The sequence below is a fragment of the Mirounga leonina genome, unplaced genomic scaffold (genome assembly GCF_011800145.1).
Source record: "Mirounga leonina isolate KUSES-001 unplaced genomic scaffold, KU_Mleo_1.0 Mir_154, whole genome shotgun sequence".
NCBI classification, from domain to species: domain Eukaryota; kingdom Metazoa; phylum Chordata; class Mammalia; order Carnivora; family Phocidae; genus Mirounga; species Mirounga leonina.
The window spans coordinates 6,196,324-6,217,947 of NW_023270389.1; the positions used below are offsets into that span (position 1 = coordinate 6,196,324).

Here is a 21,624-nt window from a genome sequence, read left to right on the forward strand (position 1 = left end):
CAAGGCTTGGAGAGGTTAAATACTTAGAGTTCAGCTGGTACAGAATGTTGGTGCTGCCCCGAGGTGAATGCTTAGGGGACCTCTTTCCAGCATCATCTCCAGGGTCGTCTTCTCTATTTCCACAATTCCATTCCCAAAGTCCTTGGATGAATGTCCTTCTCCCCTTGCCCTGTGGTGGGTCATTGGTTTGTGTTTTGGCTCCTGACCATTCGGGTGCCTGTGCACAGGCCTCCTGATCCAGCTCCACCTGAGTTCAATGTCGTGAACCAGGCCTTGGTGGGGCACTGACTGTGTTACCCTGCTGCTCTATCTGGGGGGGTGGGGGGTGGGATGTACGATAGCGAGATGCACATTGGTTCTGATCCTGCCACTCAGAGCTGTGATTCAGTTCTGAGCCCCAGTTTTGCCTTCTGTAGAATGAAGGTTTGGCTCAAATGGCCCTTGATGGCCACTTGAGCTCTGTCCTTGGGGGTCTGACTTTCCCTCTGATCTCGTGGTATTCTTTGTTCATCTTCCCATTCCTGGTTTACCTGGTTGTTTCACAGCTGGTGACTTAATTATCACATAGCCTGGGTAAACGTTTCACTTTGCTGTCACCGTGTCACCCCCTTGTGCTTTTTCATCCCCCCAGAAGAGAAGTAACCCACGGGCCAAGTAAGCCCCCCAGATGGGCAGGGCAGAACATGCTTCTTGGCTTCTGCCGCTCGCCCGCAAGCCAGATTTTCATGTGGAGCTGAGGCTTTCATTCGGGAGCTGCTAGTTGAAAGACCAGAACACTTTTTCCTGTCTTACTGCTTTTTCTCTCCCCTTTGCCCAGATCCCTCAGATCCTCATAATAAAGAGAAATAATCAGGCCAACCCATCTAAGCTTTTGCTAATGGACTAAAAGAACCCAAAGAGCCTCTCCATGGGCTTGCTGGATGGTTCAGCCCGACCCTCTGTCCCTTGTAGAGAGGCGCATGGCATTAGCATAAAGACAAGTCACCACAATGATTTTGCACCCAGCCCTTCATGTGAGGAGCAGGAAGGATTCTGCTGTGATCTCCGGCACATTCATCGGCCCCCGCTGAGCCCCTGATCAATAGTGACACAGTCACATCAGATGGCCCTCAAATAGTACTTCCTTTTTTGGATGGGCTGGGAGAGAGAGGAAGAAATATAAATGCCTCTTTCCTTTTAGACTACAAATAAATAAAGACGTGGTGTGCAGCTGCATTTCAAGCATTTTGGAAGCTTTTCTGGTTGTATGTGTGTGTGTGTGTGTGTAGGGAGAGGAGGGGTGGGGGAAACCTGCCCCAAGGCTTCTGCCTTGTTGCTGTCAGGGGTAAGGACACTGGTAAATGTCCATATGGGTACTTCGAAGTCCCTGTGCCCCCTCCCGCACACCTCCACACCTGGAGAACACAGAGCAGGCCTCAAGTGGGGAGGGGGACACCCCAAGGCAACGTTTTTCCTCCCCTCCCCCAGAGCGGTTAGCAGAAGGTCATTGGCTGAGTGTGTGCCCTGGAATCTGGGGCCGCTGCAGCCTGCTGTTAATGCTGCTTTGTTCGATGCTAAATGAGGCGAGAACTTTCACCCAGGTCACATTCATAATCCCGCTCAACAGGACGCTCGGCTGGGCACCAAGAGCCGTTTTTGATGGGGGGGGGGGGGGAACTTTCCCGTTGGAGCAGGGGTGCCCGCTTGGTGCGGGGCGGGTGGGCTGCTCAGCCCGAATTCTGTGACTTGGGCAGGTCCCCGAACCGGTGCGAGCTGCCTTGCCCCCTCCTTCACTTGGCAGATACTTGTGTCTTACTCTGCCAGGCCCTGGTCTGAGCGCTGGGGAGACGGGGGCGGAGTGGGCAAGGGCCTGGCTGGCCCTCCAGGAGCTCCCATTCTCCTGGAGAAGGCCGATGATGACTGTGAATGAGGCACACCCTGCAACCACAGATGCTGGGAAGGAAAGCAAAGGGCGAATGAGAAAAAGAGCAGCTTGGTTGGGTCATAATGGCAGACATTTAGGAAGGACTGGCAGGATTTAAAGTCCTCTGCTTCTATGATTCTAAGTTTTTATTTAAAAAAAATTTTTTTTAAAAGCTTTTATTTATTTGAGAGTGAGCACAAGCAGGGGAGGGGGCAGAGGGAGAGGGAGAAGCAGACACTCCGATGAGCAGGGAGCCCAATATGGGGCTCGATCCCAGGACCCTGGGATCATGACCTGAGCCAAAGGCAGACAAGGCAGATGCTTAACCGACTGAGCCATCCAGGTGCCGCTGATTCTAAGTTTTTAGAAGGTATCAGGACAGGATTGGTTAAGGGACTAGTTCAGATGGGTCCCCCACTGGTGGATTCTAGATTCCAGCAGGTATCAGACTAGTTGGGCATGTTTTTGAGAAGAGGATACAGTGTGGCCAGGAAACCGGAGGGATATGAGAAGGTTGGCAGGGTGACAGAACAAAAGTCAGGCTGGATTTGGACCCGAAAGGAGAGTGTTGGCTCAGAGGCAGGCAAGGAGGTCAGGAGCTGGGGAGATCTAGCCCTCCCTCTGCATTCTCCTGTCTGCTTTGGGCCTCTTTGTCCTTCTCTGACAAGAGGGGCATCCTCCTGAATCTCACGTGGTGTTCACCGTGGGCTGGAGCTGTTTAACAGGGGCTGAGTGGTTTTCAGAAGATCACAGGTGGGAAGGCAGAATCTAGGGAACTTTACATTGCACCGGGGGCCCTTTTGCCCCCAGAAGAATGTGGCCCAGTGGCCTTTCCCTGTGGCCTTGCCCATGCTGGCCAGTCAGTAGGGCTTTAACAGCCTTTTGCCACAAGATTCTGCTATTCTCCTCTGAAGAGTGTTTGTTTTTGTTCTCCGCGATGGTTAATGAGGCTGGTCTTAAATCCCAAATCTGGGAGGGCAGCTGCCACCTTCTCCTGGGCTCCTTGGAATCTCCCATGCAAATGTGTAGTTTGGAGGTCATCCACGGAGCCGGCTGGGGTTGACATTTGGGGGTCACCCTGTAGGACCCCCTTCTGTTGGGGATTTCTGCCCCCCATTTGCCACTTCCTCTGGCTATCCCATCTCTGGTGTCCACACCCCCCAGGCTGTCTGGGCTTCTAGGCCCGAGCTCCAGCCAGCTGGTGCTGTGCAAACAACACAAACCGAGTCTCGTGTAGGGCAGTCGCCTCCTTTCAGGGAGGATTCCATGCCAAGCCCTGCCTGTTCTTGGTCTCTCTCCAGGGCCTTCAAGCTTATTCTTAGGACTTCAAGTAACAAACTTCATGTTTTAGGGTTACAGAAAAATTGGGTGGCAAGGACAGAGTTCCCATATACCCCTTACTGCCTCCGCACCCCCACCCCCCAAACACATGGTTTCCCCTCTTAGCATCTTGCATTAGGGCGGTGCATTTGTTACGATTGAGTCAATAATGATACGGTATTATTAACTAACATCCTAGCTGGTTTTTCAGTTCACTCTTTGTACATTCTCTGCAAAATTGTTATTTTTTTTAATAATCTTGTCCAGACATCATATTTATTGCTTGTCGGAGGCCTAGTCCAGTGATACAGTTCCTCCAACATTATCAGAGGCAGGATCATCTCATACATTTATTTTTGACTCCTATATCAGTTTTGTGTGTGTGATTCTTTTTTTTTTTTTGGTTTCTGGAAACAGTTGACAGAAACCTTGTAAATTAAAGGGAGTTCCTGAAGAAGGTGATGGCAGAACGTCTAACAAGTCCATGGGTGGCTGTTAAGTCTTGCTGCCTTTTAGTGTTGTGAGTCACGCACCAGGGGATCCTATATACAATGCAGTTTATCAGCGTCTCTAGAAGTTAATCTCCAGAAAGTGGAAGCAAGAAAATGAACGTAATTTCAGGAGGTATTAATCTAGCACCAAGGCTGAGGTTGTCCAGAAACTCACAAAAAATATCAGAAGTCCTTTGGTTTAACCTTGTTTGCAGCTACTTCCTGCTTATCTGGAAGATGAAGCTGCAGATAAAATGAACACAGGTGATTTTGTATCTTGATTACCCACTACAAATTGCATCCTCCTTCTAGTTTTTTCCTTTTTTTCTTTTCGTCTTCTTTCTGGATGCTCATGAAAAAGAAGTAGGTCTGGATATTTTAAAACTCCTTTATTCTCCCCTTAAGCTCCGTGATAGATGTTCTGAATAGCAGCCCTCTGAGATGCCCCACAGCAGGATTCCTACAGAATCCTACAGAAGTCTTACGGAAGGCCAGGTGGCTAAGAATCAGCCAGCAGAAAGGTCTGAGGTACTTCATCTCCTGGTAAGCCAGGCATTGGGTGTGCTACCGTAAGAGCATCTGGCTTGGGTCCAGCTCAGGCGCCAGCACGAATGTCAGGGGGAGTTTATAGAGTCACAGCGGAGGGGACGGCACAGGCTGGGACGGCTGACGGGAGGAAGCTGGCCGGGGAGGCAGAGTCCGGGGCTCAGGCCTCTCCTGCCCCTCCTCGGAGCGCTGGGGGTCGATGGGTTCCTTGTCAGAGGATTCCGGTCAGGCAGGCGTGGGTCACCGGTGACGAGGAAGTCGTGTACTTGGCCATGTGTTGAGGGCCGTGGATAGTGGAGGACTGGGGGGAGAGAGAGAGAGAGCACAGAAGAGGAGCGTTCCGCGTGCAGGCAAGGGCACGCATATTGAGGCCCTGCCCGACAATGGAGGGGCCGGCGGTGTGAGAGGAAGCTGCGCCGTGCGGGCCACCTGGGAAGGGGGAGCCACACCAAGGTCTCTGAGGGGCCTCTTCAGAGCAGTTGGTGCGAGTGTGCAGGGGTCTTCAGGGGGTGATGCAAGCGGGTTTGCATTGGAGAGCGCTCACTCTGACAGCCTGGTGGGGAGTGGTTTGGAGGGGCCCCAGGGACAGTGGAGAAAGCCACGAGGGACACTGGATGAAGTCAGAAGGAAGGGTTTTGTGGGATGAGGTGGGGGTAGAGGGGAAGCTCGTTCCGGGATGACCCCCAGGTCTCAGGCTTGAATGATCGACGGTGGATGTTCTGGGGGCTGTTAATCAAGGTGGAGCCTAAGCCAGGAGCCTAAGTGAGGAGCATGCCGTGGGGGGCGGGGAGGAGAAAGAACACGAGTTTCCCTCCTGGAAACGATTTCTTTGATTCCCAGGCACGGAGCCGGCCTGCCTTTGTTGTCACGGGAGCCCTCGGCACCCAGTATCCTGCAGGAGAGGCACATAAAGGGGATGCCGTTTCTGAGCAAGAACCCGTCACTGGGCGTCAGCCTTAGACTGAAGGCAGGCTTTTGCCTGATCCTTGCAGGAGGTGACAGAAGCAAGGATCTTGAAAGGTTCTTAGCTCGGCAGGTGGACGAAGTTCAGGCCTGGGAGCCAACTTTCCAAAGTAGCGTGGGAAGGTCCTGTCCTGTTCACCCCAGAAATGATGGTGAGCTTGGCCGCGGAAGCTGAGTGGTTGTAAGGACCAGCCTCTAGCAGGTGGGTCTCGGCTTGGACTGGGTCCTGCACTCGCTCTGTCTCAAGATCGAGACTCCGATGGACTGTAGTCCGTTGTGGAGGTGGTCGTGCTTCGTGCTTGCCCCAGGTCGTTGTGAGGTCAGACTTGCACGTACAGCAGCATTGACTTTCAGGTCTTGTTTTGCACTGAGGAGTGGGCTTTCCGACCTCTCCCCTGCTCCCCTGGCACTGTGGTTCTGCATTGTGACTCACATCGTTAGTGTGACTAGCTTTTGACTAGATGTGGACCTGAACCATACCTTGGGTTTCCTTTTAATCTGTTTGACCCTAAGGTGCGTCTATTGTGGGTTACCTGCTCTGGATGGATTCTCAGAAAGGCGACTGGGAAGGAAGGCAGACCAGTGCGTGCGTGAGTGGTGTGAATGGACTGTAAACTATTAGTGTGTGTGATGACCATGTGGGTGTGAGAGGAGTGTGTTTGTGGGCCATGTGCCTTGCACGCGTGTGAAGGTGTATAGCGTGTACGTGCACTCGTACCAGCGTGGGGGGTGGCGATGGCGTGGAGGAGGCAGGTAGAGATGATGGGTTTCCTCGTGTAAGCTTCTTTTAAGAAACCTGTCCAAAGCCAGAAAGCTCCCTCTCCTCTCTTTCGTCCTCCCTGCACCCCATGTTTCCTGACTGCTTCGGGGTTCTCTGCCCAGCAGTCTCCCTTCCGGAGGGGGAGAGATGGGTTGGGTGGAGGTAGCGGTGGGGACGGGGCACTTGTGTTCCGGCTCAGGTGTGGATCTCACTGGAGCAGGCCCTCCTGGTGTGTGGCAGGGGTCAGTGTTGGGGGGACAGTTCAGGCTCACCTGTAATGAGTGACCTTGCTAGGTCTTGAGGTCCTGGCTCTCACATGATGGCTGAGGGAACACAAGCCCCTGGAGATCTGAGTGCTCGGAGTTCAGGGCAGGAGCCTTCAGACAGGAAGGGCCCGGGACCGCGAGTATGGAAACTGCTGGAGCTTCTGTGATGTTGGGCAATCACAAACCCGGGCCTCGTGTTGTTCTGGAATGTGTCGGTCACGGACATGTCCGCAGGGCCCCAGCAGAGCTCAGAAGGGAGAGACCCCAACCATGTTTAAATCCTATCACACTCTTCGATCCAGGGGGCTTCATGTACCTGAGCACGTTGCCAGGTGCTTTGTCAACACGTTCACTGCTCCTGCACGCTGTGGTGGGGCCGTCCGCCTTGGGCCCAGATGGCTGCCGGGAACGTGCCTCAGGGTATGAGCGCACACACACTGGATCAATCTTGGGGGAAGTCCTTTGCAGTATTTCAGCTCTTGGAACCTTCCTTACTGGAGCTAGCCTTAGCTCCAAATTTCAGAAAGAACCTTCTCTTCCTGCGACCACAGGAAATACGGGATGACTATCCTCTTATCTTCTATTAATTCAGTCTTTGCTTAGGTAGACTTTTAAGTTATTTTGGGGCTGTTAATTCCTAGGACATCCCCCAGGCTATTTTATATCATTTGAATGTAAAAAGGAAAGGCAGACCCAATAGGTCAGTATGGAACGGGATGGCGTGTATGAAGAACTGATATCATACGTGCTTAAAAAACGTCCCCCGCTCTTTTCTTGTGTCATCCTACTAAGGAATGATCTCTAGATACTTGTGTACTTTTGATATAGCAATCCTACTTGTAGAAGTCCAACCTCCAGAGCTCCTTGGGTGAGCTGTGAGCTCTGTAGGTGATGGGGTCGTGTTGTTACCGGTGGTGTTTCCGTGTCGTTACTAGTGACAGAGGGTAGGCGTCTGTCAATAGGGGACCCATTGCAGGTAACGTGCCGACTTGTGTGCGTGGGCAGAGAAAAATGCCCAAGTTGTATTTAGAGCAAAAAACAAACAAAAACGAAAAAACCCAACATGCAGAACAAATGTGAAGAGTGAACCTTGTTTACATAAAATAAATTCCTCTGTGTCTATGAATATATCTGTCCATCAGCACACAAAAAGGTGTATGTCAAACTCTCGGTGGTGGTGGTGGGGGACTTTATTCTTTTGCTCTGTGTATTTCTGCTTTATTTGAATAGTGTACTGGGAGGAAGTATCCATATATTAAACATTAACCTGGATGTCATTTGGTTTTAAAAATAACTCAAAAGTTGTAGGAGATTAAAAATTTTTTAGAAGATTCAATTTTTAAATAAAATATAATTAGGGTGTTCCTTTCCGCCAATTGGGAGCTTAGTCAAGTGTGTGAGGTCTCTATAACATCCAGGGCTAACTCAGTGAAATGCCATTAATTGAAAAAAAGCATATATTCCCTTTTTTGGGGTGGGGAATGCTTTAATATAAACAAAGCATATTCGTGTAAGAGATTTATACCTTCTCTTGTTTGATCTTTCCTGAAATCCCGTTTTACCGATGAGACAAAGGCAAAGTACCTCGCCCCAAAGACAGTGGTGGGAGATTGATCACAGCCAAGTCTTTCTGATTCAGGAGGCTGCTCGGTGAAACACTGGACTCCGTTGCATTTCTGATCAAGAGCAGGATGGGAGAGGAAGCAGTGGTTTGTGTTTTAGTTGCTTTTTATAAAGTTAAAAGTTGTCCTGGAACAAGACACTCCTTTGGCTCTCTCCTCCTCTGCAAAATAGGGAGCTTAACTGGATGTCCTCCTTCTGCTAACATCCTGTGACCAGGGACCCTTGCTGTTCTCCTCTCACTGAGTGCTTGCTTCCTCCCTGCAGTACGTCGGAAGCCTGGATGTGCCGAGGCCCAACAGCAGAGTGGAGATCGTGGCTGCCATGCGCCGGATCCGGGTGAGTGGCTGGAGAGGGCGCTGTGTGGAGTCAGAACCCCAGCATCTTCGCTGTCGGCCCATTAGATGGTGCTGGGGGTTCCAGAGTGGATGGTTGCACCCATGGCAAACCCCAGACCCCTCTCCCTATACTCTCCAGGGAAGCCGTTCTGAGTTGGGTGGTTGATCTTGATTAAAGGCCAAGGTTAAGATGGATGTGATGGTGGTGGGGGGTGGAAACTCTTCTCCCTCCCCCCCCTCCTGGCCTGTTGCTTCTGGAACGGAGATGCAGTACCTTGAGGATGTGTGGGGTCTGCCAGGGAGTAAGCGAGAATGGTGAAGGATCTTTGTTTATTCAGATTTTAGGGAAAATGTTTGATAATTAGTTGTTAACTGGCTCAAAACATTAAAAAAGTAAAGCAACTTATTGTGGTATATAAGATTGACTTGAATTATTAAGGACAAATTGTGGGATTTCAGCAAAATTTCTGTGGTCAGTTGCTTTAGGCTCTGTGTGTACGTTCTCTTCTGGCATTTTGGGGATCTTCTAGCAGAGTCTGGTAAACATTCCAGCCTTTTGCTTTCTGACTCTGGTACACAGAGCAGAGATTGAACCAGAATTAAGTTGTCTTCTGATCACAGTGAAGGAATTTGTCCATGTACTCTGTATTGAAATAGAAGCTACTTTAAAGTTGTACATTTCGAAGGTAGGTTTGGGATTGGTCGAATGGATTTGCAGGACTTTTTGGAGAAAATGGGTGTTGGAGGTGGCTGGATCGGTCATCCTGGATGCAGCCTGGTTTGGGCTCTTTGTCTCCAGAAGAATCTACTACCTAAATAGAAAACATAGCAGATGTTGGGAGCTTCAGTTGGCTTTTTGCCAATTTTACTTCCAGCCAATTCATCTCATCCACAGAAATCTCAGTTCAATGACATTAGTTTGGGAAGAAAATTAATATTGCTCCTCTTTCTCTGAGCGTCTCATTAGCTTATTAAGTAACTTATAACTTTTTTGGGGTGCCTGGGTGTCTCAGTCGGTTAGGTGTCTGACTCTTGATCTCAGCTCAGGTCTTGATCTCGGGGTCATGAATTCAAGCCCTGTGTTGGGCTCCATGCTGGATGTGGAGCCCACTTAAGAAAAACAAACAAACAAACAAACAAAAAATGTTTTCACTGCCTTGATCCTCCCAGTCCTTCAGCATTTTTTTTTTATTAAGTTGAATTTGTCGAAACTATTAAAAACAACAATGCCATTTTTCATGGATGTGGGAGTTGCTTTAAAGCCCTTTCACATGGGTTCGTTCAATGGTCACAGCAAGCTGGGGAGTGTGGGTCTTGTTACCCTCATTTTTGAGATTAAACTGAAACTTGGAGGGGTCGTGAGGAGTCCCAGGGTCTAGGAAGTGGTGGGCATGTGGCCTGAGTGCAGTTCCCCACTTGGTGTCGAGAGACCATGTGAGATCCTTTGTCCCCGTGGCTTCTGGCTTGCCATTCAGTATATTCCCAGGTCTCTCCTCTTTTCTTCCTTCCTCTTTCTGCTCAGAGAGCACAGCGGCCTTGGGTAGGGGGTGTCAGGTGGGGCTTCCCCTTGCTGGGATGACCTACTGCTCTCACTGAGGTTGGCACCTCAGCAGCTATTAGGCCTGGACCTGGGGCTGGCCTGTCCTTGGGGTTTCACCAAAAATGTCCCTCTTTTCTTCATATTGGACTAAGACACAGGAAGTATGTTGTCATGAATACCCTTATCATAATTAGAGTCGTAGCTCTGTTAATATTAGCTGTCAGGAGTAATACTGCATGTCAGGTGCTTTGTTGGCCTTTTAGTTTAGAAATAATTTATTATCTATTATTTGCAACTACTCTAGACGAGATGAGGATATTATCACATTTTGTAGGTGAGGAAACAGAGTTTTGGGGAGGCTCAGTAAGTGGTTCTAGGTCAAGTTGCTATCAGGAGGTGGAGCTGGGACTCACACCCAGCACGGGACTGCACCTCTGTGACCGGCTCTTTGATGCGGATTTGGGTGATGCGTGCCCAGTTGTACCAAAGTGTTGGGATGTGGGACTTCCCTAGTGAGGGAGTCCACAGCAGAAACACCCCTTTGTAGATGGAATAGAGTGGACCTGTGCAGAAAACATCTCCTCAAAGCTGGGGTGTCCGGTAGGACTGGTCGTGCCCTGGGAGCTGGGGGCCTACAGGGCTGGAGAGGCCCCGTCTCCTCTGCCCTCGCCACCTGTTAGCCCACGTGACCCTGCCCCCAGGAGCTCCTGTGCCTGTGACCTGCTTCCAGTGCTTAATGAGCAAGCAGCTCATTCAGTTAGACGGAGAAATACATTGGCCAGAAAGCTGCTTGGCCTGGCTGGCCGGGCCCTTGTGTAGATGGGCCGCCCTAACAGCAAGCACTCTGGGTGTGTGTTTTACCCCAATTCACTGCTCGGTCCAGGCTGCTGTTTTCTCTGCTTCTCTCCCTTTCAAAAGAGCTGTTTTGGCTGTAATTATAGTTGTCGAGAACCAAGGCCTGGGATTTCTGTGTAAAGGACTGTTCCTGACTTTCTTTTATGTGGAATGGTGCCAGGCCAACGTTGGGCAGGACACTTTGGGGTTTGGGTGGCTGGATGCTCTTGCAGATCTGAAGACACAGGCCTCCCAGCATGGCCAGCGCAGAGGGCTGGTCCTCCGAGAAGCCGCTGTGATAAGGATCACGGTGTCTTACATCTGGAGGCCTTGCCAAGCCCTTTAGGTACTTGCCAGTCTCCCCGATCTCTCCGGTGCTCTGCACGGGACGGGGGATGGGGCAGTGTAGACAGAGGGAAGCCCACAGAAGGAGAAGCGACTGGCCTGAGGGGGTCCACGTTCATCCTTGGGGCTGGGGCCGCAGCAGGTATATGGGCCCCTCTTCCTTCCTCAGTTCCCCACTGTGGGGTCGACTCTGCACTGAATATGTGGACTTCATTGATTTGACTGTGTTCTTCATCTTCTCCCCACCACCCACCCCCTGCCCCCCATTTCTCATTTGTTCTCTGGCTGTATAGATTTTCTTTTAAAATTTGTTACCTGTTTTGAGCATTTTTTTTTCTTTTTCCTTTTATAATATACTTTCAAGATTTTTAAAATAATGTTTAAAAAACACAGCATTAAATGTGACCATTTTTAAATGTAGAGTTCAGTAGTGTCGTTCACATCGTGCCACAGATCTTTCTAAAACTTCTTCCTCTTGCAAAACAAACTCTGTATGAAACACCAGTTCCCTTTCCTTCTTCTCCCAGCCCTTGGCAACCACCTTTATGCTCTGGTTTCTATGATTTTTGGCTGCTTAGATACCTCATAAATGGAATCCTACTGTATTTGTCATCTTGTGACTGGCTTAATTCATTTAGCATAATATCCTGGAGGTTCATCTATGCTGTGGCATGTGACAGGATTTCCTTCCTTTATGAGACTGTGTAGTAGTCAATTGTATGTATGCAGTTAACACATTTTCTTTATTCATCTGTTGATGGACTTGGGTCTCTTCCTTTTGGCTGTTGTGAATAATGCCGCAATGAACACGAATGTGCAAATATCTCTTTGAGATCCTGCTTTGAATTCTTTTGGCTCTATACCCAGATGTGGGATGGCTGAATTATGTGGCAATTCTATTTTTAATGTTTCGTATTGTCTTCTATAATGGTTGTATCATTTAAAATTCTCATGTGCACACAAGGGTTTCAAGATTTTTTATTTTTTATTTATTTTTTTAGTAACATGTGCCTTCTTGGATCTTTAAATAGATGGGCTTTCCTTTTCTGGAAAGGATCTGTTGGGGTGGGAGCCACTAAGCACGGGGGGCGGGGTGGGTCTCGGGGGTGTCAGGAAGCAGAGCATACTGCTTCACAGAGGCTTCCTGGCTGAACTGCCCCCTGCCAGGGCATGGAGGTTCCTTGTACTTCTGAGGATGGGGCTTGGGGTTGTGAATGGCTGTAGCTTCAGTGTTACGCCGTCCTTGATAGGAGGTGGCACCCACGTGGATGACTCATCAGAACTTACTAGAAAACCTCTGAATGTAGCCCCCCAAGTAGAGCCCCTTCCGGCCTGCCCTGGTCCCCTTGTGTCCCTCTGCCTGGGCTTACAGACCTAGGGGTGTACAGAGTTGGCCTGCTCCTGGGGCTGGGTGTTTAATGAGAGCCTGAGACCTGGCAGGTGGCGGAGGAAGAAGCGAGGAGCAGGAGAGCCAGCCCCACTTGGGAAAGGGTGTTCAGTGCTTCCTTTTGCTCTGTCACTCGTGCGTTATTTAGAACTCCACCATTTACAACTTAAATCTGCTTTTGCGTCTGTTTGATCACCCTGTGTGTTCCTGGTTGCTCTCCTGTGTGAGAGGTAGGCGGATGGGGCAGAGGAGGAGGACGGGGACCCCTGGCTCATGGTCCACTGGCATGACATACGTGCATCAGCTCATTCCTCCGTTCTGCAGATATTTCTTGAGTGCTGTATGCTTCACTGGCATCCGAAGATTCTGTTGGGTGCTGGTATTTGGCCACGGACGAGACAAGCACACGAATAACTGTTTAAGTTATTAGGCGAGGGGCAAGAAGTTAGGAAGTGTGTAACTGGAGGTCTAGCCCAGTTTGGGGAGACAGGGAGGCCTTGTGGGCTCCTGAGATGGAGCCCGTGATGAGCAGATGCTACAGCCGGGTGGCCCCCCAGCTGAGGATGTCGCGGCTCAGGGGACATGTCCCCTCACAGCTACCTCTGGGCCCCAAGTGCTTCACTTCCTGCCTGGCCGTCTCTGCAGACTCCGGGAATTTTTACTGAGTGACTTAAGTGGTTTTCCCAATTGAATAGGGTTGTTCCACACTTCAGGCGCATGGGGCCCCAGCACACGCTTCATCATTTGGAGGGACCATGATTGCAGGTCCTCCATTTGTCCGCTGGGTTTTCCCGAGGGGACAGTGATGCCCAAGGCCGCACAGGTGGAGGGCCTGGATCTTCGGAGGCCCAGCACCTTCCACTGCTGCAGAGTGAGGTCCTGGGGAGGTCACTGCTCAGTGTTTGCTTTTTTGATTTCTTCAGACCGATTCTGGGAGTTTCCATGATGGGGAGTGAGGATGAATTCTGGTGTGCTCTGGGGGTCCTTTCGAGTTAGAAGGAACTGCAGTCATGGGTAGCCGTGGTTTTGGGGGTCTCTCACTGCCCTCTTTGTTTGCTCATTCAGGAAGTGCCCCCTTCCCCAAGGCCAAGGGGACCCTGGTCTGTTCCCTCCTTGGTCTGTCTTACTTAAGCTTCAGTTTCCCTCCTATTCTGTCTTTGCTGCTGTGACAAATCACCAGACTTGTTTAAAACCACACAGAGGCGGGCGCCTGGGTGGCTCAGTTGGTTAAGCGACTGCCTTCGGCTCAGGTCATGATCCTGGAGTCCCGGGATCGAGTCCCACGTCGGGCTCCCTGCTCAGCAGGGAGTCTGCCTCTCTCTCTGTCCCTCCCCCCTCTCATGCTCTCTATCTCATTCTCTCTCTCTCAAATAAATAAGTAAAATCTTTAAAAAAAAAAAAAAAAAAAAACCCACACAGAGGCATTAGCTTACGGTCCTGGAGGTCAGAAGTTTGAAATTCGTCTTACAGGGCTAGAATGAACAGTTTCACCAGGTTCTGTTACTTCTGGAGGCTCTAGGAGAGAATCTGTTCCTCGCCTTTTTCGGCTTCCAGAGGCTGCCCACAAGAGGCTGCTTGTCTTGTGTTCTCACCATTAACCTCTGCTTCCATCTCCACACCCCCTCCTCTGACTCCAACCCTCCTGCCTCCCTCTTACAAGGGCCCTTGTGATGACACTGGGCCCCCTTGCACTGTCCAGGATAATCTTCCCATCTCGTGATTCTTACTCACATCTGCAACATCCTTTTTGCCACGTACGGTAACAGTCACAGGTTCCAGGGGTTAGCCCATGGACACCTTTGGGGGCCTGTTCCACCAACCCCAAGTAGGGGAGCTCAGACCAAACCCAGCAGGCCTTCCGATTCTGGCTCTGATCCTTTCCCCACCCTGTCGGCTGCCCGGTGTGGGGATTCCCGTGTTAACCTCCGATCCCTGGAGCAACCCAGGCAAGAGGGAAGTTTATACTCCCCAGAAGCAAGCACTGGATGATTGTCCTGCATGTTGTCTACCAGCGATCCCGCTGTCTGAGCAGGTACCAGCTGGAAGAAGGAGGAGAGAGGAGGGGATACGGGATACGGACCACCCTCCCCCAGCTGTGCAGCTTAAGAACCCTTGACAAAGTTGAGGCAAGTTCTGTGTGAGCCCAGGTTGGTTTGGTTCGAACTGGGACTGCTTGCTTGGGGGTTTCTGGTGGAAGGGGGAGGGTGGCTCCAGCCTCCTGGCTTTGCTCCGCCCTGCTGGCTGTGTGCAGAGGGGAACACAGCGGGCAAATATGTGCTATGATTTGCATGTCTTTTGTTCCCAACGTGATCGCCAGTCCCTGTCCCTGCACTTTTCAGCTTCCCTGGGAAAGCAGCCCTGTGCAGTTAGAGCTCTCAGTGAGGACGAATGAGAGCCGGGCTTTGCGTCTTCTTGATGGAAGGTGTAACCATTAATTTCCGCTTCCTTGTTTATAAAAGGGAGAGGATGATACTTCTTGTGTCTCTCTGGTGCTGTTGTTAGATCTGGCATAATGCATGAAAAGATACTTTGTAAGCCATAAAGGGCTATTTACAATCATCTGTATCATTTTTATACCTTCTTTTGGGTTTCAAAGCATTTTGTAAATGCAGATAAATACCCTGAGAGACAGCACGCTGCTCCATGTAAGTCCTTGTAATGGCCAGTGTCGTCTTACAGATTTCAGTGCAAAGCTCCCTTCCTTGGGGAGGCCTCCCCACCCCCAACAGGTCATTTTGTCCCTTCCTGCATCCTTGGGCATCTCACCCCTCTCTTTGCAGCACTTGAGTGACTTTGCAGTCTGTCAGCATGACAGCCTGCACTTCTGTTGGGTGACTGAGAAAATGAATCTTCGATGATAACCATGTGAGCATCAAGCAGTGAAACCCAGGGAGGTTTTGCCGAGGGGCGGCCGGGAAGGAGGAATGCGGGGGCTCCAGCTTGCGGAGAGCCGGGCTGGGCTCGAGCGTGGCACCTGCTGTTCTGTTCCTTCCTCACCTGTGGGGCCTCTCCTAGCTTCTAGAAGGGGAGCCTCAGGTGAGGAAGGGGAGAGGCATCTTGCTGGGCCTTTGGTGCCGGAAAGGGGACAGACAGCTGTCCTTGTGGCTGAATGCCGGATTTCTGGCCGTGAGAAGACCAGGGGATGGACCCCTGCTGTAGAAACGTGACGCAGCCTCACGGAAGCCAGTGCAGCCTGGACCTGAAGCCGTGTGTGTGCTTGCGTCCAGATGCGCCCAAAGATGGTTCGTCTCCCGTTGCCGCTCCTCCAGCTGTGGGCTGGATGAACTCTCGGCCACACTGCACACAGCTTTCACAGGGGTGCAGTATGGGATCAGAGATTTCTGTCTAGTGGTGACTTGATTTCTCAAACGTGGCTGCTCGGGAGTGGGTGTGGTCCGTGGCCTTGAACAGAGTGGACTGGTGACCAGGAAGTGGCCAAGCCCTCCCCTCTCCCACAGCTCCCTTCTGGTATTGCTTGACTCTTCCAGAACCTTTTCTCAAGGGAAAACAACCCCAACATGAAACGGCCCTGGGTGCTTCTTGGGAGGACATCCTGGCCCTGGGCGGGCTGGCGGGCTGTAGGGGCAGCGTCAGCGCTTGCGAGGGCCCCCTGTCCCTGCCGGCCTTCCTCTCCCACCGCGGGTAAGCCACGGCATCCCAGCCCCCCGTACGTAACCCTCTCCCTGCGCAGTTTCCCGCATCACATGCTCCTTTGTCGGTACTGCTTCTCCTTCTCAAGTTCCGGCCTGGCGCGTCTGCCTCGGAACAGTGTCGGGGGCAACGCAGACCCCTCTCTCGGTACCTTTAGCACGGCCTTGTTACTCCTTGTGGCTCCCGTAACAAATGAGTACAAATGTAGGGGCGTAACACAACTCAGGGTTATTGTCTTAAAGATCTGGAGGTCAAAAATTTTGAAATGGGGCTTAAATCAAGGAGTTGGCGGGGCTGCTATCCTTCTTGAGGCCCTAGGAGAGAATCTGTGCCCTTGCTTTTCCAGCTTCTAGAGGCTGCCTGAATTCCTGGGCCCTGGACCTCCTTCCATCTCCCGAGCCAGCAGTCCCGGCCCTGGGACCTCTGCTCTCATCCTCCTGCCTTCCCCTTTCCCTCATCGGGAGCCTTGTCAGTACACAGGCCTTTCCTTCCTGCGCTCCCCTGACGATCCAGCTTAGTCTCCCCGTCTCAGAGCCTGTAACTGAATGACAGGGCAGAGCCCCTGTTGCCGTGTAAGGGTTACACACTCACAGGGTTTGGAGACCAGGTCAGGGACCTCATGGGGAGGGGGTGTCCCCGTTCTGCCTCCCACCGTGGGATCAGAGTGTTCGGCTTGTAGCAAGGATCGGGAAGAGTCCACCCTTTCATTAAGGTGCTCTAGTCGGGGGCCAGGACACCGTCTGCTCAAATCCTGTCCTCTGTTTGCTGCCTGAATGACAAGTTTCTTAACCTGTTGGCCTTTGTTAATCATCAATAAGACTGGGTTGCTGTCTTGGCAGATGTCTCTTACACCTACACGTGTCCCTGCAAAGCACTGAGCAAAGCCTGTCGCGCCGGGATTGTGCTCAGTAAATAATAGATCCTTCCCCTCTTTTTTTTTTTTGAAAAAGATTTTAGAGAGGTGGAGGAGGGGCATGGAGCCTGACGCGGGGCTCGATCCCACGACCCCCTGAGATCACGACCTGAGCCGAGATCAAAAGTCAGATGCTCAACCGACTGCGCCACCCAGGTGCCCCCTCCCCCCCTTCCTAACTAGTGTGTATCAGGCAGGGACAGTGGGGAGTTGGCACCCAGTCAAGGTACGCTGTTAAAGACCTCCTCAGCTTTGTGCGTCAGTTACTTTCTTCCTTCCTCTGTAGATGACGGCTTCTCAGAAGGGGTTCCGTGGCACTCTTGCAATCTATAAGTGTGTTCTCCAGGGCCTGAGAATCCTCTGGGAGACTTTTTTTTTTTTTTTTAAAGATTTTTTATTTATTTATTTGAGAGAGCGAGAATGAGAGAGAGCATGAGAGGGGGGAGGGTCAGAGGGAGAAGCAGGCTCCTCGCCGAGCAGGGAGCCCGATGCGGGACTTGATCCAGGGACTCCAGGATCATGACCTGAGCCGAAGGCAGTCGCTTAACCAACTGAGCCACCCAGGCGCCCTCTCTGGGAGACTTTTAAAATTCGGTGTTTCCATTTGATTCTGTGTCTTTCAGCACTATCTATATTCGAAGCCTTCTCACTGTCTCCAACGTGAACTCTGTCCCCACTAAACAATAATCGCCTCTTTTCGCTCCGGCCCTGGTAATCTCGATTCTGCTTGCTGTCTCTAGGATTTTGCCTTTTCCAGAATCCTCCTGTAAGTGGAGTCTCCTACAATATTTGCCTTTCTTTGACGTATTTCGCTAAGTACAGTGTTTTCGGGGACCATCCATATAGTAACATGTCAAATTTCTTCCTTTTAATTGAGTGGCACGCTCTTCTGTGATGTCTTTGCACTCAGCACATCACACAGGCTTTCGTGTGTAGCTGTTTCCTCTTTGGATCCCGAGCCGCACACTCAAGGACAGGGATGCTCCGCTCGGCTCACTGAGGACCTGAGCTGCTTGGGGGGGAGACCTCTCGGGCCCCTGCTGAACGGCCCAATCCGTTCCTTAGGAGTACTTCATAGTTAAGTCCATGTCCATTGTCCTGTAATTTGAGTCTCCAGGAACCCCATAAAAAGCGAGTCTTATCCCTGCTTTACAGATAAGGTCCTCAGAGGGAAATGACCCACTCAGCTAATGATCTTGCCGTTGTCCTTATCAGTAACAGCCGAATCTGAATAGAGATTGTGCTGTGTCACGGTGTCGAGCTCTGGCAGAGAGCTTTACAAGTGTGCCGTGACTTGATCCTCTCCACAACTCTGCATGGCATAGGCATGGTCATTGTCCCATTTTACAGATGAGGAAACCGAGGCCCAGGAGAGGCTAACTCACTCGTCCTGAGTCACAGAGCTGGGAAGGGGGAAATCTGGGATTGCGTCCAGAGCTTGAACGTGGGGTGGTTGTGGTTTCAGAACCAGCACGAGACTGCAGCCCGCTTACTCCTGGCTCAGACGTCCTCTGAGAACATGCTGCCGGGCCCTGCGTTACCAAACGTCAGTCCGGGCAGCGTCTTCTGTGTCCCTGCCGGTGCCTTTCTCCGGTCTGGGAACGCTGCCAGACTGTACAGCACTGGATGTAAATAAGGCCATCATTTGATTTTTATGAACTTCTCTTTAGAGTTTGAGACCCATACATCCTTGTGTGACGCCCCCATTTGGAAGTCCCAAAGGCGCCTTCACTTCGATGTGTCAAAAGCAGAATTCATCATTTCCACAGTCTCTTTTCTTTGCTGTGAACCCTCTCCCCTGAGTCTTTTTTTCTCCTCACGTTTCCTTACCTCATCGCAGGCACCTTATCCATGCAGGAATGGAAGCCAGAAACCTCAGGGTCACTTTACTGCCCCCACAGTCACCCTTACCGATGGGACCTCTCAAATATTGCTCAAACGTGTGTCTCCTGTGAACCCCTGCCTGGGGAGGAGGACCATGTCCTGTTACTGCACAGACTGTTGCAGTAGCCCCCCACACCGAGGCTGCGCCCCAGGCTTGACCGCACCCTCCCTGTCCTCTGCACGGCTGCCCGGCTCCTCTGTCTAAAGGCAAGTCTGCAGGAATTGTCCTGCTCGAAACCATTTGGTGATGGTTCATCGCCTACGGGCTAGAGTCTGAAATCTGTGCAAGACACACAGGGTTCTGCTGGGAACCTCAGGCCATGATGGTGGTCCTGTTGGGGCCCGCCTCTGCTCCTGCTCTTGCCCCCTGTCTGGAAGGCACCCCCTTCTCAACGCGGCCAGAGTCTGTCTCATCAGGACTCAGCTGAACTTCTGCTTATCTTCCACAAGACAGTTGGCGCATTCATCCCTTCTGCGAGCTCTCCTTCTATAGAGACCTCGGTCTCTGCATTTACCGCAATGTATTTGTCTGTCTGAGGGCTTGGACTGTGGTCATCCTCCTGAGAGCCAAGGGGTGAATTCCTCAACAGCTCCTTCTTCTTTGGGAAAGCAGGAGCGGTGTTGCCCTGGTAGGAATGAAAGGGAACAAAAGGCAGGGATGGGTGCCTGGCCTGTGATGGATGATACAGTAGTTGTGGGAGTCTCCTTTCCATCCCCACTGTGGATGTGACTGGACAGAAGCCTTGTCCAGCCCTCCCCATGTGCTATTATCTGTTGGAATGTTTCCTTCTGAGCTGTTCTGGACTTGGAGGCAGGAGCCTTCGGTGGGCTTCCCACTTCACTGCTGGGACTTTGGGCAAGTGAATTTCTCTGAACCTCGGGCTCCCCCTTGTAAAGCGAGGGGCATCTTTGCGAGGTCGCCTTGTAGCTGTTTCCTGCAGGTTACAGGACACATCATGTGGAAGGCTTTGTTTTTTTTTTTTTTTAAGATTTTATTTATTTATTTCACAGAGAGACACAGCGAGAGAGGGAACACAAGCAGGGGGAGCGGGAGAGGGAGAAGCAGGCTTCCCACCAAGCAGGGAGCCCGATGCAGGGCTTGATCCCAGGACCCTGGGATCATGACCTGAGCTGAAGGCAGACGCTTAACGACTGAGCCACCTGGGCGCCCCACGCGGAAGGCTTTGTAAGCTGTCAGGTGCATGCGCAGATCGGCGGCCCAGGCCCCTGGCTGGTACAATTTCCCGCCTGGTGTGGCTGCCCTTGGTGCAATCTGAGCTTCCATCGCCAGGTCTGGGTGGAAAACCTGCCGTGTCTGCCTATTCTGTATGGCACCAAGTCCACTGGCTTTTCGGCAGTGTGAAGAATAGTGGGGCCGCTCGCACCCCTGTCCCTCTGCTCCCCTACCCTGTCCTCCGTCCCTGTGGAGAGGCATCTCACCGCGGGGCGGTTGGCTGTGGGAATGACCAGTCCCTTCCCCACAGTGAGCTCATCCTGCTAACTGGTAGGAATCACCCTGGTTAGTGTGATAATAGCAATTTCCTCAAGCACTAACCCTCTTGAGGAGACCTGGCATTCTGTTAACCGTCTCCTCACCACGGGGCTTGTTCGGTCGGTGCAGTGCACGTCCAGGCTTTCTTCAACAGAGCGGATCTTTGTTGACCCTGGCCCAAGAGGAGCTGGAAGAGAAGGCAGTTTGAGTAGTTCTGGGGGTCTGTTCGTTGTTAATGTTTTAAAACTTGATTTCGTGCCGCCTCGATTCTTTTTCCCTTTTTTTAAGATTTATTTATTTCAGAGAGAGTGTATGCACACGCGAGCAGGGGGAGGGGCAGAGGGAGAAGGAGAGAGAGAATCTCAAGCACACGCTGCGCTGAGCACGGAGCCTGACGCAGGGTTCCATCTCACGGCCCTGAGATGATGATCTGAGCCGAAATCAAGAGTTGATGCTTAACCAACGGAGCCACCCAGGTGCTCCCTTAATTCTTTAGAGGTATGAACTGAAAGCCACTTCATGGAAAAACCAGGAAAGAACAGGGAGGGAATGGTTTCATTTCTTCTAGGTACATGGGGACCCCCAACATCAGACACATAAGCAGCAAGAGTCTAGGTCAAGTATTACAATGACAGCAAGTGCTTCCTGGCACTCATCAGTTGGTAGGTGGCAGGTGCTGTTCTAAATACTTGGCCTGTGGTGCCTCTCTATGAAGAGGAGCTTTAGTCACTTGGCCAACGTCACACAGTCAGTCAGTGGCCAGGAATCTGGCTCCAGAACCTGGGCTCCTCACGGCTACCCTGCTGCTCTCAGGCAGACCGACATTCCCACTCGGTACTCCGTTCTGGATCATCTGTAGTTGGACATCATGTGTTGGCACGGAGTGTGGCCTTGACCTCCCCGCCAGGCCTCTCCCCACACAGCGTCAGCGGTAGTCTGCCTTTACTCCATCCTGTTGATACTGGACCCATCCCGTCTCTGCTTCCCTGGAGCTGCCGGTTGAGCCAGTTTGCTCAGGGAGGGCTTCCAAACCATCCTGTTCTTCCCTGGTCCTCGGCCTCGCTCAGGTGGCACAGCTGTGGAAACCGCTGATAAACAGGGTCAGGCCGCTCAGAAGGAGAGCGGGGTGGCAGGGCTCCCGTGGAGGCTGCCGGCTTGCTTGGAAGAGCAGAGGCCTAGAGATGCATGTGCAGTTGATGGGAGAGCTGTTGTCATGCTGAGGCTTGTGGGCACACGGGTTGTCTCTTCTTCCCTCCTTCCTTCCCTTTCTTCGTTCACCGAAACACCAAGATGAAGTCCTGGTAAAGAGATTGGAAGAGAGGCTCTGAGCCTCCAAAAACTTGTCTTCTCTGGATGGTGTAGAAAGCTGCC

The 21,624-nt window shown here is 51.6% G+C and overlaps 1 protein-coding gene across 2 annotated transcripts in view; it reads left to right on the forward strand.

The window, feature by feature from the left end:
- LOC118014032 (carboxyl-terminal PDZ ligand of neuronal nitric oxide synthase protein-like) overlaps positions 1-21,624 on the forward strand; it is a 276,011-nt gene that overhangs the window by 63,533 nt on the left and 190,854 nt on the right. For both annotated transcript variants that reach the window (XM_035010032.1, XM_035010033.1), the window contains exon 2: positions 8,137-8,208. In XM_035010032.1, the coding sequence (XP_034865923.1) occupies positions 8,137-8,208 (72 nt within the window). The remainder of the gene's footprint in view (positions 1-8,136; positions 8,209-21,624) is intronic.